We start from the raw sequence: 17,799 nt of genomic DNA on the forward strand, positions 1-17,799 counted from the left end.
ACCAAACCCATTACCAGAGTCTAACTATGAGGAAATATCAGCCAAAACCGAATAGAGATATCCACAAAATAGCTTAGAATTCTTCGAAACGGTCAAAGTCAAGAAAAGCAAGAGAAGGCTAAGAAACTGTCACAGATCAGAGGAAAGAGACAGGACACTAAAAACAGTGTGGAATCTTGGATGAGAGCAACAGAAAGGTATTAGGAGAAAACGAATGAAATATGCATAAAGTAGAGTTTAGTTAATAATTATGGACAATGTTAATTTCTTAGTTGTGACAAACATAACCATGGTAATAACATAAGACATGGATATTAGGGAACACCTGCTGAGGTTTATAGAATTCTGTACTATCTCTGCAACCTTTTCGTGATCTAAAAGTACTCTAAGTAAAAAGTTTAATCATAAACAATAAAAAGTTTATGCGCTTAGCGTGCAACCTGAACCTTCTTGAAAAGCAGCAGCGACTATCCCACTTACATCTCTACTGTGGGGTACAGCGTCCGGGGCTTTTGTGTTGGGGGTGCAGACAATGCCTCCGGGGTGCATGGAAAAGGGCGCGCGCGTCCGGGCGCGGCGGGAGCCCAAGCTCCTCCCCGGAGCCACCAGGGCGCCGGACTCTGCCCCGGGCGGGCCCTGCCGGGCGGAGCCCAATCGGCCGCAGGCGGAACCTTCCTGGCCCCGCGGAGCCCACCCAGGCCTGACGCGGGGAGCGGAGGGGAGGAGCGGCGCCCGGACCCCGCGCGCGCTGAGCGCCCTCCAAGGTCAGCGAGCCCCGGCGATCTGCGGCCCCTGCGGCGCGCGCCAGGTCACCCCCCACCCCAGGTGAGTGGGTGGCCAAGTGCCCTTGGAGTCGGTTCCTCCAGCGCAACTCAGGGCACCCAGGGCATTTCCCTGTAAACAGGTCCTTGGTGAGGAGAGTATCCTCCGCTGAAGCTCTGTCCTGTTCGGATTCCCTGGTCGAGAAGTTTCTGCTCCTCTGGGGAGGGAAGGAGTTGCTTTTCCCCGAGAAAGGATAACACGTCCTTAGCGCGGTGCACACCTAATTATTCAGGTTGCTGTTATGCAGTCCTTTGGCCAGGGGATCCCGCGATTTCTGCTTTCTGAATACAAGACGCCGTGGAGAAAGCCTCCGGAAAACTTGCTGTCACCTGTGAACCCCCGCGTCGCGGCTTTGATAGGTCACAGGGCCCGCAATTTTTAAAAGCACAAACGAATGAATGAATGAAGGTGTTTGTCTTACCCTTCATTCGTTCATGATGGCTTCTGTAGCTGCAGGTGTAGCGGAAGCAAAACAGCTCGCGGGCTGACAATTTTCTGCAGTCGTGGGATATTAAAGCTGGAAGTTCCAGAGCCTTAGGTAGGTGTACAGAAGCTCAGTGTTATCTTACTGAAAGGACACCGTGGCACAAGGGTAGATTTTAGACTGAATGATGACATGTCTGTGATTTCCAGCCTTCTTCGTAAGGAAAAAAAATACGGAGAGAGAATATAAGGATCGGAAGAAGCAGTCAGCTCCGAACATAACTGAAGCTGTGTCCGTTCCCTATTACACTATAGTTGTTTCATTCTAGGAATCCAAACCTCCTTTACTTTCTTGGTATATACAGACTAGATGACTTGTGGAAATACAGCAGGAGTTACTGTATTCTGCATCTGCAGTAGGGAAAAGATAATCTGTCCTTTTCATTTTACCTAATGCTATTAAATATTCAGTCTGCAGAAGTCTGGCTTCCCAGAAATTTGAGCTGAGCTGGAGTCTCAGGTTCCCTGTCAGACACAATAGGTGCTGTTGTTTCCTGTTGCTAGACTCTCCCCCTTCCCCTACACTCATAGTTAGAGAGTGAGGTCTTTATTTTTTTGTGCCTAAGGCAGGCCCTCTGTGTGGCTCCTCAATTTACAGAAAGAATGAAAACAGTTCACACTTCCTGTGACCCAGACAAACTTCATCAATATTCTTTCTTCCTGATTTGCTAAATGACTTAACCTGGGCTAAAAAGAGGCTCTTGAAATAGACACAATTTCAGTTGTATTTTTCACCTTTATGATTTTGTGAATTAATACAGGCATATTACTTGTTAGCTTATCGATTTTCAATGTGCTAGACAGTGAATTGTAGTACGAATTCTGGCCAAAGATGAAAAATGAGATGTATATTTATTTCTGATAAGGACTGAGAAAGAAAAGAATCGAAGATCTCTGGAGGGAATTTAAAAGTCTTTTAAAGTAGTTGTTTCAAATCTTTTGAACTGAGATAACTTACATCAAAATTATATGGCCTTTTTATTGATTGAAAAAATTTCATGATGGCAAAATGGTCCTATCAATTTAATAACACGTTTAAGTGAATTTACATTTTCCTGAGCATGAAATATACATGTGTTTGGGAGATGAAAGCATGTATGTGTTCATATTCGGTTTTAGGAAATATTTGGTGCATCTGGATTTTTGGCAGATTTATGCATTCATTGAACCAATGCATCATGGTCCTGTTGTGCAGGACGCAGTATTCTGTGCTGGAGACACTGGGGATCCTGCCCTGTGTAAATAGGACATTTGCCTTAGCTCATGGAATTTACACAACATTGGAATTCTCCAGGACACATAGGAGACCACAGGTTAGGAACCATATCAATGGTCATCCATCAATTTTGGCAGTGACTGAAAGTGGATTTTCAACTCATACTCTTTTACACTGTTTAAGTAGTCAAATCTAAAAATTGTAAAGAAACTTATATGTTATTGGAATCAGGGTTTTTCTCTTTTGCTTAGGTTGGGAAATAACTTAAAAATCACGTGTTCGGGGTTTAATATTATGAAATATCGAGATCTTAAACCTAAAATAGCTAAATATCAATGTGATGCAAATTAAATAAAAACTACACTTGCTGTAGTGGATGCCAGTAATTTAGGGGAAAATGAATGAATGAAAATCTTCAAATCAAAGAAACTCTATCAAGTTATTTTTTACTCTAAATTGTAAAAATATCCCTGCAATTATATTTTACCCCAGAGGAAATAAAAGACTTTATTTAAGGCTTTATTCGAATTTTCTTTTTTCTGTTTTTTTTTAAACAGCTTTATTAGAGGTATAATTTACATACCGTTAAATATATTCAGGTGTACAATTCAATGATTTTTAGTAAATTTACAAAACTGTACAACCATCACCACAATTCCATTTTAGAACATTTTCAAATGCCAAAAGATCCCATATAACTGTTCGCAGTCACTTGACATTCTCACTCCCAGCCCCGGGCATCTGCTAATCTATTTTCTGTTGCTATAGATTTGACTTTTCTGAACATTTTATACAAGTGGAATCATATACTATATGGCCCTTAGCATCTGGCTTCTCTCATCTAAAATAACATTTTTGAAGCTCATTCACGTTGTAACATGTATTTAGTAGTTGGTTCCTTTTTGTTGCTAATTAATATTCGTTCCACTGTATGACTACACCACATTTTGTTCACCAGTTGGTGGACCTTTCTTCACTTACATTGAATTTGTAAGACAACTACACTAGTCTAACTTCCATGTAACATAATTCGAAAATAACCGATAGGAGCCAACCTTTATATTTATGAACAATATATTCCTGGTATAGATTACAGATATTTCCCAAATGTGACATAATTGTGATCTTTCCATGATATTCCCATGAAAATTGTGAATAGTAAACCCCGTGCAGATAGAAAGAAGCATCGGTCACTTAGTTTTCTAGATCTTTAACTCTTGACATTAATATTTGTAAAGAGCATGCATCTCCTTTGCAACGTTTCTTCGCAAATGACATGCATTTAGAGCGGGGGAATTTTGAATGATTGTTTCACCTAAGAGTGATAACTGAAGTACTAAACCGAGAGTGCTTCTTAGTGTCGTATTTTAGTGATGCACTTAACATAAAGCATGAATCATCTGTAGCGTTTAGCCAAAGAGTAGAAGGGCGTGCACCTGGATTTGTATGCTTTTAGTTTTATTATTCTGTAGTTTCTATGACTGTGCTGGAGAATGAAACCGATGTAACTGAGTATTTACAAAATCAGGCACTAGTTTGAGCTCTTAGATCAGAGAAAATCCAAACACAGAAGAAATGCTACTGTGTTTGGGTCCTTATTAGGAGCTAGACCAAAATCACAAGTTATCCAGGTTCCTATTAAGTAGTGCTATTTTTCTCTATGTATTCTGGAGAACAAGCAAATAACTTTCTAACACTGCAAAAGCATTGATTGTGGGTAAACACTTCTCTTAGCAATCAGACAGAGCTGTTTTCTTATATACCTCCATTCACCCTTCTTTGGGTCAACTACTACATGGCAAATGCATTTTTAGGAGGTTACACTTGACGACTTATGTTTAAAGATCCTCTTAGGGAGATTTCTCTAGTTGTTGGAAACCCTTCTATAAAAATTAGGCAGATTCTGTGAGACGAAAGAGAAGACAATGTGTCTCTGAATGCCTGTAAGTTGCTGCTGAAATTGCAAGTTGCTATTGAGGGGGTGGGGGGGCCGGGGCGGGGGGGCAGGGAAAGAGCATTAACATTTCTCAAAGGTCTATTTTATTGACAACTGAGAATGCAAAGGATTTTATCTTTAAATTTCTAACATTTGAAAACAAAAGAGACTAGGTTAAATAATATAGTTTCCAAAGCTAACCATGATGCTCCTTTGGAGCTGTTTTTCTGCTTGAAATATCAAAACAACCAAAACTCCTGGATGGGATCACTACTGCTTTAATGATCTGTGTTTAGATGAACTGATCAGTCTCTGTTGGTAATGTCTTTTTTTTTTTTTTTTTTGATTAGGTAAGGGTTTAAAAATTTCTAGAATAGACATATTTTTCTAGTCGTACACTGCCAACTTCATTCCAAATGTCTCTTAGGAGTCATATACCAATTATGGGAATCCATCTTCATCCTCACTTTCATGCATTCCGAAATCAGAATGGACTTGCTCCCAGAAAGAAGGTCTTGTCAGCATTGAGCTGTAAGCATCTTCTCATTACTTTGATGAGCTCATTCACTCATCACTCAGGCTGACAGGATCAGATATCAGGAACTTGTTTTACCCAGAACCAGAAACTGTTTCTCACCCTTGTATCTTTCTATTATCACCTGGATTTTGGTAGGATGCTACACTCAGGTTGTTTTGACATCTTCCTGGTGCAGGGGGGTGGGCAGAAGTAATGGCCAAGCACAGGGTCAAGGCTGTGTAAGGTGGTGGCCACCCTGAATAGACTTTGTAGCCACGGATCTGATAGTCTATATGAAAATGGGCAACTGTGAAGAATAAAAGCATGTTATGCATCTAGAAAATGATTAGGATGGATGGGTCGATGAGATAAGGAGTTCTAGGTTTATGCATTAGATTTAAATCTTGCTGTTGCAAATATTCTTATATATTTATATAGTTCTCCTGCTTTTCCACCTTAATATATAATAAGCATGATTAATTTTCTTAAGATGATTATGGTTTCCCTTGTTTCTGTGTATTTTGTATATTTACAAAGTCAGGCACTAGTTTGAGCTCTTAGATCACCATAATGCATGCCAGGCCTCGTTGACTATTCTTGTAGCAGCCACAGTTCTACCTATCAATAGCCCGGTCACCTGTTTGCTTTTTAACAATCCTGATCCCATCAATGCTTTTTGCCATTTACTTTTTTTTTTTTTTAGGTGAGGGGTGGGGCAATAATTTGAATGGAGAAAAATAAACCCAGCCAATTGTGTCTTCCAGTTAGTTCTGATAAAGTCAGTGAAGTTCTTGGCGTTTGAACCCTCAACTGTACTTTTCCTTTTTCTAAGGTACTGTTGGATTATTATTTTTAAAATAAAAGTATATAAACTCAGCTTTTTTAGTGTTGAGTTCAATAAATTTTGACAAATGGTTACAGTCATAGAACCGCCATCACCATCAAGATACATCACCCCTCATCAAAAAATATTACCCTGTGTCACCTTTGTAGTCAGTGCCTCCCCAACTCCCAGTCCCCAGGTAACCACTGATCTGTTTTCTGTCCTTGTAGTTTCAAAGTTTCTAGAATATCATATAAATAGAACTATAGAGTATGTAGCCTTTTGAATTTGGCCATCTTCAGTCAGCATAATGCATTCGAGATTCATCCATATTGTTGTGTGTATCAGTAGCTCATTCTTTTATATTGATGAATGGAATTCACCTGTTGATGAATATGTGAATTTTTTCCAGTGTTTGGCAGTTATAAATATTTGTATTTTATGGAACATAAACTTTCATTTCACTTGGGTAAGTACCTGGGTGTGGGATTGCTAGGTTGTATGGTTAACTTTACAGGAAACTTCCAATATATTCACCAATGTGAAGGCACATTTCACATTCCCACCAGCAACAGATAGGAGTTCCCGCTGCTCCACATCCTCACCCACACTTAATATTGTCTGTCTCCCTTCCCCCGCTGGGTTATTTTTAAAACAAAATAAATTATGTCAAAGCTATAATATTCCAGGATGAGTTTAGGAAGCTATAGCTATTTTGTAAATTTCTTTTACTCTTAAAATATTTTATAAAGCCCCAAAAGACATTTTCTAAAAGGGCATCTTTCTTCTATTACAAATGACTGAGATATATGTCGTGGACATCTGCTTCTTTTCCTGTTTTCTTTACTGACAAGTCACAAGTGACTTTTGAGAAGATTGTTCACTGAGAAGGTCAGAGCAAGGGGGATAATTAACTGCTTGGTGGGAAGAGATAGGAATAGTGAGGGGACAATGGAGCTTATCATTAACACTTTCAAATGATGACCTATAAGCAAATGTCCACAATAAGTTGTGAATGTAAGTATTTAATATTCTTCGAATGTGTATTATGGGTAAGATACTCCATTGAGCACTTTTTATGTGTTTTCTTATTTAATCCCCTTATAGCTCTGTGAGGAAATTAACATTGTCATATAAATTTTTCTATTGAGGAAGCTGAAGCCTAGGGAGATCAAAACTTTCCTGAGGCTACCCATCTAGTGGAAAGGAGAACAGAGTAAGAAGGGGCTTACTAGTAAGCCTTTAAGAATCCCCCCGTAAAAAGGCCCTGTTTTTAAGCCACGAAGCCATACTACCTCTGTTCATGGAATAAATCAGTTGGGACAATATCTGCTCTGGCTTCTGCAGGGAGCTCACTATTTGACTGTTACTTGGTGACTTACTTTGGAAAACATTGATTACTAAACTAGCTCGGGCCCAAAAAACTACACTTGGAAATAGGCAGGAATAAGGCAGGAGGCAAAGTGGTACGTTGGAAAGAGCCGGCAGACTCTGGGTTGGCATCCACGACCATCATTAACTCCGTTACCCAGCCATCTTTGCATAATCACATTGCGCCTCCTTTTCTCATCGGTAAAATGGAAATGATAACACCGACCACTCAGGGTGTTTGTGGGAGTTACTAACGGCAGCTTAGCCCAGCCCGCCCGTGGTGGGCACACAACAGGTCCTGTGCCCTCCTCCCTACTCTTCCCGAACGGGACGGGATTCATGCTGTTTGTAACCTTTGCAGTTTAGTTACCATCCTAGGCACAGAGTGAAACCTTCTGCTTTTTCTAAGTTTCAGACCTGGATATGAGTTCAGTCTATCTTGGTTCAGATGATGAGGTCATTTTATGACCTTGAAAACCATATCGCTTGTCTGTGATTTGGTAGCACTATACATACATGTATAAGTATAGATTATAGATATAGATATAGATGGTTATATAAATAATAATTATAGCACAGTGTTGTAATGATTAATTTTGACAATATATGGAAAATGATTTATTTTGGTAAATGACACAGTCCTCTGTCAATAGTCTTTATTCCTATATTGTATTTATACCAGTATTTCAATACTTTTTCCTCCAAATGAAATCGCTCTATTTCCTAAGAATTTTCTATAGCACTGGCTATGAAATAAATATTGCGTGTATACCAATGAATAACATTTACAAATGAATACAATTAATTCTACTTTAAAAATCTTAGGGTATTATTTAAAAACTTATTATTACATGGGTTCTGTGTTAACATGCATGTCTTTTGGTAATACTGTGCATCACTTTCAGGTAAACTACACAGTCACCTGAGATTTAGGCAGCTGACACTGGATGTCACCATTGTGCTGAGCAACGCAGCTGCAGAACAGGTGTGCTCTTTAATATTGAGGAGACGGTTTCTTCCAGGGCTTAGAGATAGGTTAGCTTTTCTTCCCTCACATACCCTAATTACCTGTATAGCACTTTTACTGTAACTTACTTTTTCAGTTTCTAAGCTCTCTCTATACAACCGTGGTCAAGAATGATGAAACAATATGCAATATTGTTAACTCAAAACTGAGAAACTGAAAACTCAGAAATTGGGCCCAAACCAATCAGGGCTCTTGGTTGCAAACCAGAGTAATTGACTCTGGCTAACTTAAGTAGAAAAAGAATTTACTGGAAGAATGTGGAGCAGCATTTAGAAGGGATGTGAAAACTCGGTTCGGGAACGAGAGAGCCCAGTGTGCTGGTACCTCAGTGAAGATCGGGCTGTAGCAAGAGCAGGACGGAGTCCTTCCGGCATTGCCACTGGTCGCTGGATACCTCCACTGGCATTCTTGCCACTGGACGCAAGGCACCACCCTGTGCTGCCCTCCCCTCCCAGAATAATAACGGGGTTTTCCCTGCCTCCAGCTTCAACAAACTTGATAGCTGATCCCTTACTGGCATTTCCACATAGGGGCACTAGGTTTGCAGTTTGTGTTATGCCTGTGCCACAGCCCCGGGAATGGAGAAAGAATAGGAAAGAGACTGCCCTGTGAAGGCTCACACAGGTGGTGATTCCGCATGTCTGGGAAGGAGATCCAAATGCTGGACGGCCACACTATGCCAAGTACCCACCATGGTGCTCTTTAGTCAGCACCCACAGAAGTGAGTTGAGAACACCGCTGTGTGGTCAGCTGGGCTTTACAACCCCTTCTGTGGGTTGACCTGGCATCAGTTGCATACACCTTATGGCACTTTACAGTGTCCCAGGCTTTGCTGTACCCTGCCTTTCCTTCAACCCTGAGGGACACTTATCAGCTGGGGTGAGACCTGTGTTAAGTGCCTAAGGACGTAGCTTTTTAGGCAAGTCAGAAGTCTTTAGTTTGAGGCTATTAAAACAAACAAACAAATGAAAAACCCTGCTCCATTAATAGAAAAAGAAAAAAAAATGGTAGCCTACACTGCATTCCTCGTTGTTCTTAGAACACTGCTCTAAGCAAATCCCAGCCTCTCCTCTTGCTCTTCCCTTTGCCTGGAGCCCTCTTCTCTCAAAAGGCCACATGGCGTCCCCTCCTTTTATTCACATCTTTCGCTACCTCTTTAGGTTGGCCTTCCCTTACCACACAATACCTCCTTTTATTTGGGTACCCTGCTCTGCTTTTCTTCATGGCACACATCACCATCTCTCATTCAGTTCCCTGTATATTTATCGTTTTGTTTATCGTTCCCTCTGTGCTGAATGTCCCATGAAGGCAGAATCTGTGGCCGCAGCTCCTAACAAAGCTGTCTTTAATAAATGTATAATATCTGAATGAATGAATCGAGGGCTAAATAAAGGAAGGAAAGAAACACCTCCGTTAGACTCTAGAATATAAACAATGCCTGTATTGGCGACCTAGGACTGCACCAACAAAGGACCTCAGAGTGGCTTAAGTCATACATTCCTGGAGGCTGGAAGTTCAAGATCAAGGGGTTGACAGAGTTGGTTCTTTCTGAGGGCTTTGAGGGAGAATCTGTTCCATGCTTCTCATGTTCCAGCTTTTGGTGGTTTTCTGGCAATCTCTGGGGTTCCTTGGCTTGTAGATACATCACCTTGATCACAGCCTTCCATGTTATTAGGTGTTCTCACCATGGGCATGCCTGTGTCCAAATTTCCTCTTTTTATAAAGATACCAGTCATGAACTTATCTTAACTATTCTGTAGTGACCCAGTTTCCAAATAAGCCACATTCTGAGGTACTGGGGGTTAGGACTTCAACATATGAATGGGAGGGAGGACACCATTCAATCTATAACAGTGCCTTTTATGTGTTTAAGCCATTCTTCTGTTATTAAACAGAGGAATAAGTTTAGTTACATTATTCTGGGTGCCTAGTGATGTGTTGGTTTATTACAATGTGTAGGAATTGCTTTGTAAATTGTAAACTATTCATTAGATGTTAGCATAATCATTTGAGGATGTTGATGAATTGTTGATGCATTCTCAAGAAACCCAGTACCGTGGATTTGCTAGTCTTAAAATCCTCCAAAGCAAGTTTTCTTTTATAGCCCAGGTCGATCTGCAGACTGGTTAAAACATTACCTGATTCTTCTCTATCTCTCAGATTCTTTGTCAGTAATAATTGTGGAGAATGGTTTCATATTTTATTTACTCACTTGACAAATATGTACAAATCATTTATTATGCATAAGGCATCGTTATAAGTGCTTGACAAATGTTAACTCACAATTCCATGTGGTTTAGTATTTATTAATTATCAATCATTAATATTAATATTATCTGAATTTTACTGATGTGGAAACTGAGGCACAGAGAGGTTAAGAAACTTCACCAAGGTCACACAGCTACTGAGAGGCAGAATCAGGCCATGGGTCTAGGTAGTCTAGTGTCTAGCTGCAAACTTTTTATTTGTAGAACACTTTCTTCACAGAGTCTCATGGAAAAGTTCAGTGTGTGGCTGAACAAAGCAGAGCTGCTTTGGTTCAAGTTCTAAAGCTCAGCTCCTCTGCTCCCGCTGGGGGCCCTGTTTGCAAAGCCCTGATCTAGGAAATAACACCTCTTGGAGCAATGCCACTTGTAAGCTATCTTCAATCCACTCGGGCGTAAAACAAATAAAATTCTTTTCTCACTTTAATTAACTGATTGTGTTTTATTTTGAAAATTTTATCTGCCTAATCTACTTCTGGCAGAAATAAAATGCTAAGATGGATTTTCCCCAGGATGGTAATGCCATATGGCGATTTGGACTTTGCTGGCTTAAGTCTCCCTTGGGTTTCTTTATACAAATTGAGGACTGTGATTGTAAAAGTTTTTTGAACCAAAGAGAGAAATGGAATTTGATTTTATATGAATAGAGTTGGATAACTTTGCAACCAGCTAAGCATGAACTCTGTTATGGGCTGCTTGTCTTCTGTGGTTATTAATAATATAAAATAATAGAAACAACAATATTAACAGTTCCTGTCCATTGAGAACCTTCTGCAACCAGGCATTTAAAAAACTCTCATTTTTATAACTCTAGGTGTTATCACCCCTATTTTAAAGATATGTAAATTGAGGCTAGGCTTTTATGGAATTTGTTTAAGATGTCCCAACTGGTGAGTGGAGGAGGAAGGCTATTTTGAGAAATAACAGTGATTAAGGAGCAGTGATTAAATAGCAGATATTAAGAATGAATAGCACATAAGAGAATATATTATCAAATAAATAACATGAGGCCCAACATTATTTTCGAAATCTGAAAGACTGTAAGAATGCAGAATGCAGTGGGATCCATTCTACGGAGTGATTACTTCCTATGATGAAATGTCTCTTATCGTTTGTTAGTGTACACAGTGTACAACATACTAAAAAGAAAAAAAGAATTTAAATCAATAAAACGAGACTATAGATCAAGGGGGATTGAACTGGAGAACAAAAAATAACTCAGATCAATTTGATTTCTTGCTTGCCTATGTTTTCCCACTGGTTTTGCTGACCCCTGCTGTACCCTAACCCAGGGGTCAGCAAACTTTTTCTGAAAAGGACCAGATAGTAAATATTTTAGACATTGTTTGCCACATGTTTTCTGTGTCGCAGCTACTCAACTCTGCTGTGGCAGTGCCAAAGCACTGTGTAAATAAATGGCTATGGTTAGAGTAAAACTTCATTTATGGATGTTAAATTTGAACTTCATATAATTTTTATGTGTCACAAAATGTTACTCTTCTTTTGACTTGGGCTCCTGGGCAGTGGTTTTCTGGTCACCACTCTAGCCTGACCTCTCACCCCCAGCCCTCTGGTTCCCAAGCACGTTGGTGATTGTCTCTGTGTGTGTTTCTTTCGCTTCGAGCATTTAAATGTTATTTTGCACCAAGAACTTAATTCTGAAGAGACTTCAGAGGACCTAGAAACAGAATTACCTCCACTCACACTCTGCAAAAGCAAACTCGCAGAAGAATTTCAGCTGCCAAATCAACTTCAGCGGAAACAGATAGAAGCCCCAGTGGCTGTCTAAGAGGATTTATAATAAAATGGAAAATTCTTGGCATACTCTGTCAGTTTCATCAAAGATTAAAGGATAAATGTGGAACTCTGTGTTATCCCCAGAAGTTTTAAAGTGATGCTAGTAAATATGAAAATTCTTTGTGTGCTTTAATAGTGTAGGTCATTGCTAAATTTTAATTATTTTTTTTTTCTCACTAGTGAAACCAGCTTTAATGTGATGGACACACTCTTGAACTTGGTGTCCAAAAGACAAAGGTTTTATTTTCAGCTCTCTTAGTTTTACTGTGATCTTGGGTAAGTTAACATCCGCTACAGGAATCTTGGCTTCTTTATTAGTAAAATGAGATTAATAATCCTCCCTTAAAAGGCTTTCTATTTTATTTTTTAGTTTTTTACTATTTATTATGGAAATTTCACACAGAAACAAAATAAGTCGAGGAGTGTGATGAGCCCCATGTGACCTTGCCCAATTTCACAATCCCCTGCATTTCGCTGAAACTTCTTTCATCTTTACCTCACCCCATTTTTTCTCTCTATTGGAGTATTTTCCAGCAATTTCAAATATAATATTATTTCACCTGCTAATGCTTCAATGTGTATGACTAATAGATAAGATCTTTATTTAAGGACTGCCAATTTTATTATCACACCTAGCAAATTTACAGTGATTCTTTAATATCATCTATTATCCAAGCAGTCTTAAAATTTCCCCAACTGTCTCAAAACAAAAAAAAGGGGGGGGGCATTTATATAGTTGGTTTATTTGAATCAGGAGACAAAAAATTCACATATTGCATTAGGTCATATGTCTCTTAAGATAATTTATGGCCATTTTTCTTCTCCCTATTTTTCTTCATATAATTAATTTGTATTATATTAATATTATATTATATATTATATTACATATAATATATATAATATATAATATAATATTATATTATATATAATATATATAATATATAATATAATATTATATTATATATTAGTTATCTGTCCTGTAAAATTTCACGTAATCTGGATCTGACTAATTGTAACCTTCACCCTTGTAGAGTTAGTAATTATCCTTTTGTTCAGATATTTATTGCTGTTCAATATAGAGGCATTGGTAGATTCAGGCTCACTTTTTTAAAAAGTTGTACTTCATAGGTGATGCTTTCTACTTGTGATCATGCCACATCTAGAGGACAAAATGTCTGGTTGTCTCTTTTTTACTTATGTTAAGATCGATTCGTGAAATCCTTCAGGTTAATGCATTCTTCATCAACCTCTCGCCTAATGTTTTTACTATTAGTTGATGAACTGTTGCTTGGATCCACTATTTCATAAGCATTTGCAAAATGTGGGTTTTCTAATTCTATCAACCCCTTTGGATTTATTATCAGGAATTCTTTTTTTAAAAAAATGTCCTTTCTTATCTGTTTGCTCACTACGAAATATAGTTCATACAGTAAAGGTAAGATAAGTGCTTATCTTATCTTACCCCCTCACCCCCTTTTTGGGCTAATTTTTGGTATAATGGCGGCCTATGTCCCCTGAGTTGGAGGATGAGAATTGGTGATGATGGTTGTGGTTTTTCTCCTGTCATCATAATTAAAAATTTTTTGATGTGTTTCAGTCTCTCGCAGTCATTCTTCTTCAGGTTGTTTTCTGTGTCTTGTATTCAAGTAGCATTTGATTACTTTTTTGATTTCTGGTATGACAAGATACCTTAGGCTCACCTTACACATTTCTTGCCCCAGACCTGAATCATTCAAGAAGCCCTGGTTTCTTTTTAGTGAAAAATGGTATACTGAGACCACAGCCTGGACACTGGGAGTATTAATTGCTATTTTTCAATGGATAGATCTAGGATATACATTTTAAGGAAAACAAATCATTATTTATATTCATAATTTTAGTTCAGATTGAAAGGTTTTTATGCAGCATTTTTGGTTCTAATTTGTATATTTTCCTTTATGCTAAAAATCTTAGTTATTAATGATGTTAAGACAATGACTTCTTGATTAGCATGCTTTCTTGTGGGTGAGTGCAGGTGCATGTGTGCTAACACACTTATAGCCATTTCAAAACAGCAATACCAACGTTTCCACTAACATAGTGTTAGTAAGTGTAGTTTAAGGTTGTTTTGCTATTCTTTTTGTTCTTAAGACATAGTGTACCCGGGATTAATAGCCCCTGGTATGTGTTTTAAAGTCATTTCAAATAATTCATGTGAATATGCCATCAACTTGATATACAGATATTTGTTCCTTATTGTAGAGGATTTTATAGGTAAAATAATTACATGTCCAATGTCAAAACTATAAATCACTGATTGTCCCCTTTCATCTCTCCCTCCCTTCTTAGAGTTATTATAATTCGATATGTCCTTTTCTGCATTGTGCAATGTATCATTTATTGAATAATACATCCAAAGAAGAGTCCATAGCAGTAGGTAATTTATGCACCAATTCCCTTTTTTTCCCCAATCTTTTACTATTACAAGTTTCAGTAAATGGCCTTTATAGATTATAGAGTTAAATAAAATGCAGTATATTAAAGGTCTGTGTTAAGTATAAAGTGATATACATGTGTGTGCATATATATATGTATATAAGTGATATATGTATATAGACATATGATTTTTGTTATAATTGTTTTTGGTTCACAGACATTTACTAAGACATTTACCTACTTTTGAGATTTTACTGTCAAATATAATGTGGCATAAAAAGAAAAATTTTACACATTTCCTACTCAGATAATTTTAAGTTTCTAACCAATAATCATTTCCGCTAGTGTTGTTTTTATATTAACTTAATTCCTGGATTGATAGATATTTATAGATATCAATAATTTAAAATATTTTCTACCATGCAGTATTTGATTACAGTGCTAACACAGAGCTTCTTTCAGTTTGCAAACCATATAATCATATCATCAAAGAAGGTGGTTTTGTCTAACTGATTTGTTTCCCAAAGCCAGAGTTCACAATGACAACTGTAACAGTGACCACAGAATTTCCCCCAAGGGGGAAGACAGAAGATCATTCTGCCTCGTATGAGTCCACATCAGCTCACATTATTGAAGAAACCGAGTATGTGAAAATGGTATGTAGACACCAGACGTCATGTCTGCCTGATACGATTTTTTAAAATAAAGTTCAATAGGGATCGGTGGGCTTTGTTTCTACCTCCATATACCATGAGAGGAAGAACAAGCCTAGTTAGGAAGAGGATGAACTGGATCGCTGACATTTAAACACAGGTTTAGCATTTTCTTTTGAGGGTATGAACCTCTGTTTCTACACTTGGAGCAAAATTGAAGAACGGGCCAGGAGGGCTTGAAACACCTATCGGCATTTCATTTGTCCTACGTTATTCGTCACTGCACTTTCTACTGTTTCATATCATTTTTCAGTTGTTTCAGGAGGGTCGGTACTGTGTTTCTTAGTAGATGTTTACATTTCCTGCTGAATTTCTGTCTCTTCTTCCCTTGTTCCCTCTCACAGTTCAGTGTCGCTATCACGAATGACTACGTGTAGGCATGTTTCTTCATTAAAAATGGGAAATCTTGTGAGAATCCAATGATAATGACTGACAAAACATATTCGTCTGAACAGTTTCTTTGAACAGATGAAAAAATTTGGACGTAAATAGTTTGTAACTTTCAGATCTATTAATTCATCTTTGAGTGTCTTGCAATTCCATGGGTCACCAAGACATGGAGCTTTTATTTCATGCATAAATTTGTATGATCTCCACTTAGCAATTATTCTGTAGTAATTACTAAATAGGCATTATTCTCTAGTAATTACTAGATAGTAATTATTTTGTAGTAATTACTAGATAGTAATTATTTTGTAGCGATTACTAAATAGTAATTGTTTTATAGTAATTACTAAATAGTAAATTAGTACTAAATTACTATATAAAAAAATAGAACCGAATAGAATTAAATACTAATTACTAAATAGTAATTATTTTGTAGTATAATATTCATTTATATTTTAGGTTTGACTGAGCAAGCGGTATAAAAACCAAATGTTCATTTTCTGCAATCTAAATAATGTTAGTCTAAATGAAAGTTAATCTGATGCTATCTGAGATTAGTATATATATATACTATTTTCTAGATAAATCAGGTACACTGCCACTAGTATAGAGAAAAAAAGTATTTGACGTTAAAACCCTTTGAAAAAAATAAACTATTCGTTTTCTTCTAGATTCGAACTACTCTGGAAAAGATCCGAAATCAAATGTTTAAAGATGAAACAGGACATAATAGTACAAAGTACAAACTAGATGCAAAGGTAAAGAATTTATCAAAATATAGCACTTCAATAAATATCCTTCAGTAAATAAATGTAAGGCCATATAGACTTTTTTGGATAATTATTAAATTATTTTTTGAAGTGTTGAACAATGAGTGTTATTTTGTCATTATCGAAAGATGTTAATGGGCATATGTATGAAATATTTAACCACAGATGTCATTAGTAGAATCAGATTGGAATGACTAAAGCCTACTTGAATATTTTAAACTGGGCTTAATTAGCTAAAGCAGTGGTCCCCAACTTTTTGGCACCAGGGACTGGTGCTCCTATGAGAATCTAAGGCCTGATCTGAGGTGGAGCTGAGGCGGTGATGCTAGCGCTGGAGAGTGACTACCAATACAGATGTGGTTCGCTGGCCTGCTGCTGACCTCCTGCTGTGTGGCCCAGATTCCTAACAGGCCATGGACCAGTACCGGTCCACAGCCTGGGGGTTGGGGACCACTGCTCTAAAGTATAAGGGGAGATGTCACCCAGCCAAGATTCATGAACAGCATTTCCCAATAACAGACAAAGGTACAAAATTTCAGGTTCACCCGGGCCACACCAGGGCACACACTGTTGAAGCCAGTAAGCCAAATGATTAGACAACCAATAAGCTTAAAAGCACCTTCTTCCCTGCAACCGGCCTTATATTCTTAAAGTTAAGCAATCTGCACGTAGCCTTGTCTGGATTATGCCAGATTAAACCTCATCTGAGCCAAGTGCTCCTTGTCAATGCCAGTGTTGTCCACTCTGTAGTATGGCCACAGGGAACACCAGACATAGGATGTGATACATAAACATGGTCTCCTTTATCATCCTTGGCCCTGCAAACTGACACAACAAGTTCCAATTATTAAATTAAATGTTCTGAAACTAGAAAAAAGGTTAATATTTGTGAATAATGAGAAAGATCAAAAATTCACTTTTGGTTATGTTGAGTTGCCTATTAGAACTCTAAGTGGAGCTTTCTAGTGGGTGACTCGATAGCTGATCCTGGAGTTGAGGGTAGAGATCTGAGGTAGAAAGTCTAGGCTACAGAGATTTGGGGAGTAAGGATGGTACTTCAAATTTTGAATCTAGAGATCACCAAGCATGTGAGTGTGGGTAGAAATGGGAGATAATCTAAGTGTCAAGTCCTAAGATTTCCAACATTTAGATGTTGGGAAGAAGAGGAAAAATCATCACAAGAGACTGTGAAGAGAGGCTCATGGATTAGGAGGAAAAACAAGAGAAAATGTAATCACTGAAGATAAGTGAGAAGGGT

At 38.0% G+C, this 17,799-nt stretch overlaps 1 protein-coding gene across 2 annotated transcripts in view; it reads left to right on the forward strand.

Annotated features, from left to right (window-relative positions):
• Window positions 1-254: 254 nt before the first annotated feature.
• The window catches only part of CCDC68 (coiled-coil domain containing 68), a 41,795-nt gene continuing 24,250 nt past the window's right edge, over window positions 255-17,799 (forward strand). Inside the window, exons 1-3 of one of the 2 annotated variants that reach the window (XM_039841140.1) lie at window positions 255-825; window positions 15,203-15,327; window positions 16,443-16,529. In XM_039841140.1, the coding sequence (XP_039697074.1) occupies window positions 15,211-15,327; window positions 16,443-16,529 (204 nt within the window). In that variant the 5' untranslated portion in view covers window positions 255-825; window positions 15,203-15,210. Of the gene's footprint in view, window positions 826-13,268; window positions 15,328-16,442; window positions 16,530-17,799 lie in introns of those variants that run through there. The other variant, XM_039841149.1, reaches the window with a different exon arrangement.

The sequence above is a fragment of the Pteropus medius genome, unplaced genomic scaffold (assembly GCF_902729225.1).
Source record: "Pteropus medius unplaced genomic scaffold, Ma_sr-lr_union100, whole genome shotgun sequence".
Taxonomy (NCBI): domain Eukaryota; kingdom Metazoa; phylum Chordata; class Mammalia; order Chiroptera; family Pteropodidae; genus Pteropus; species Pteropus medius.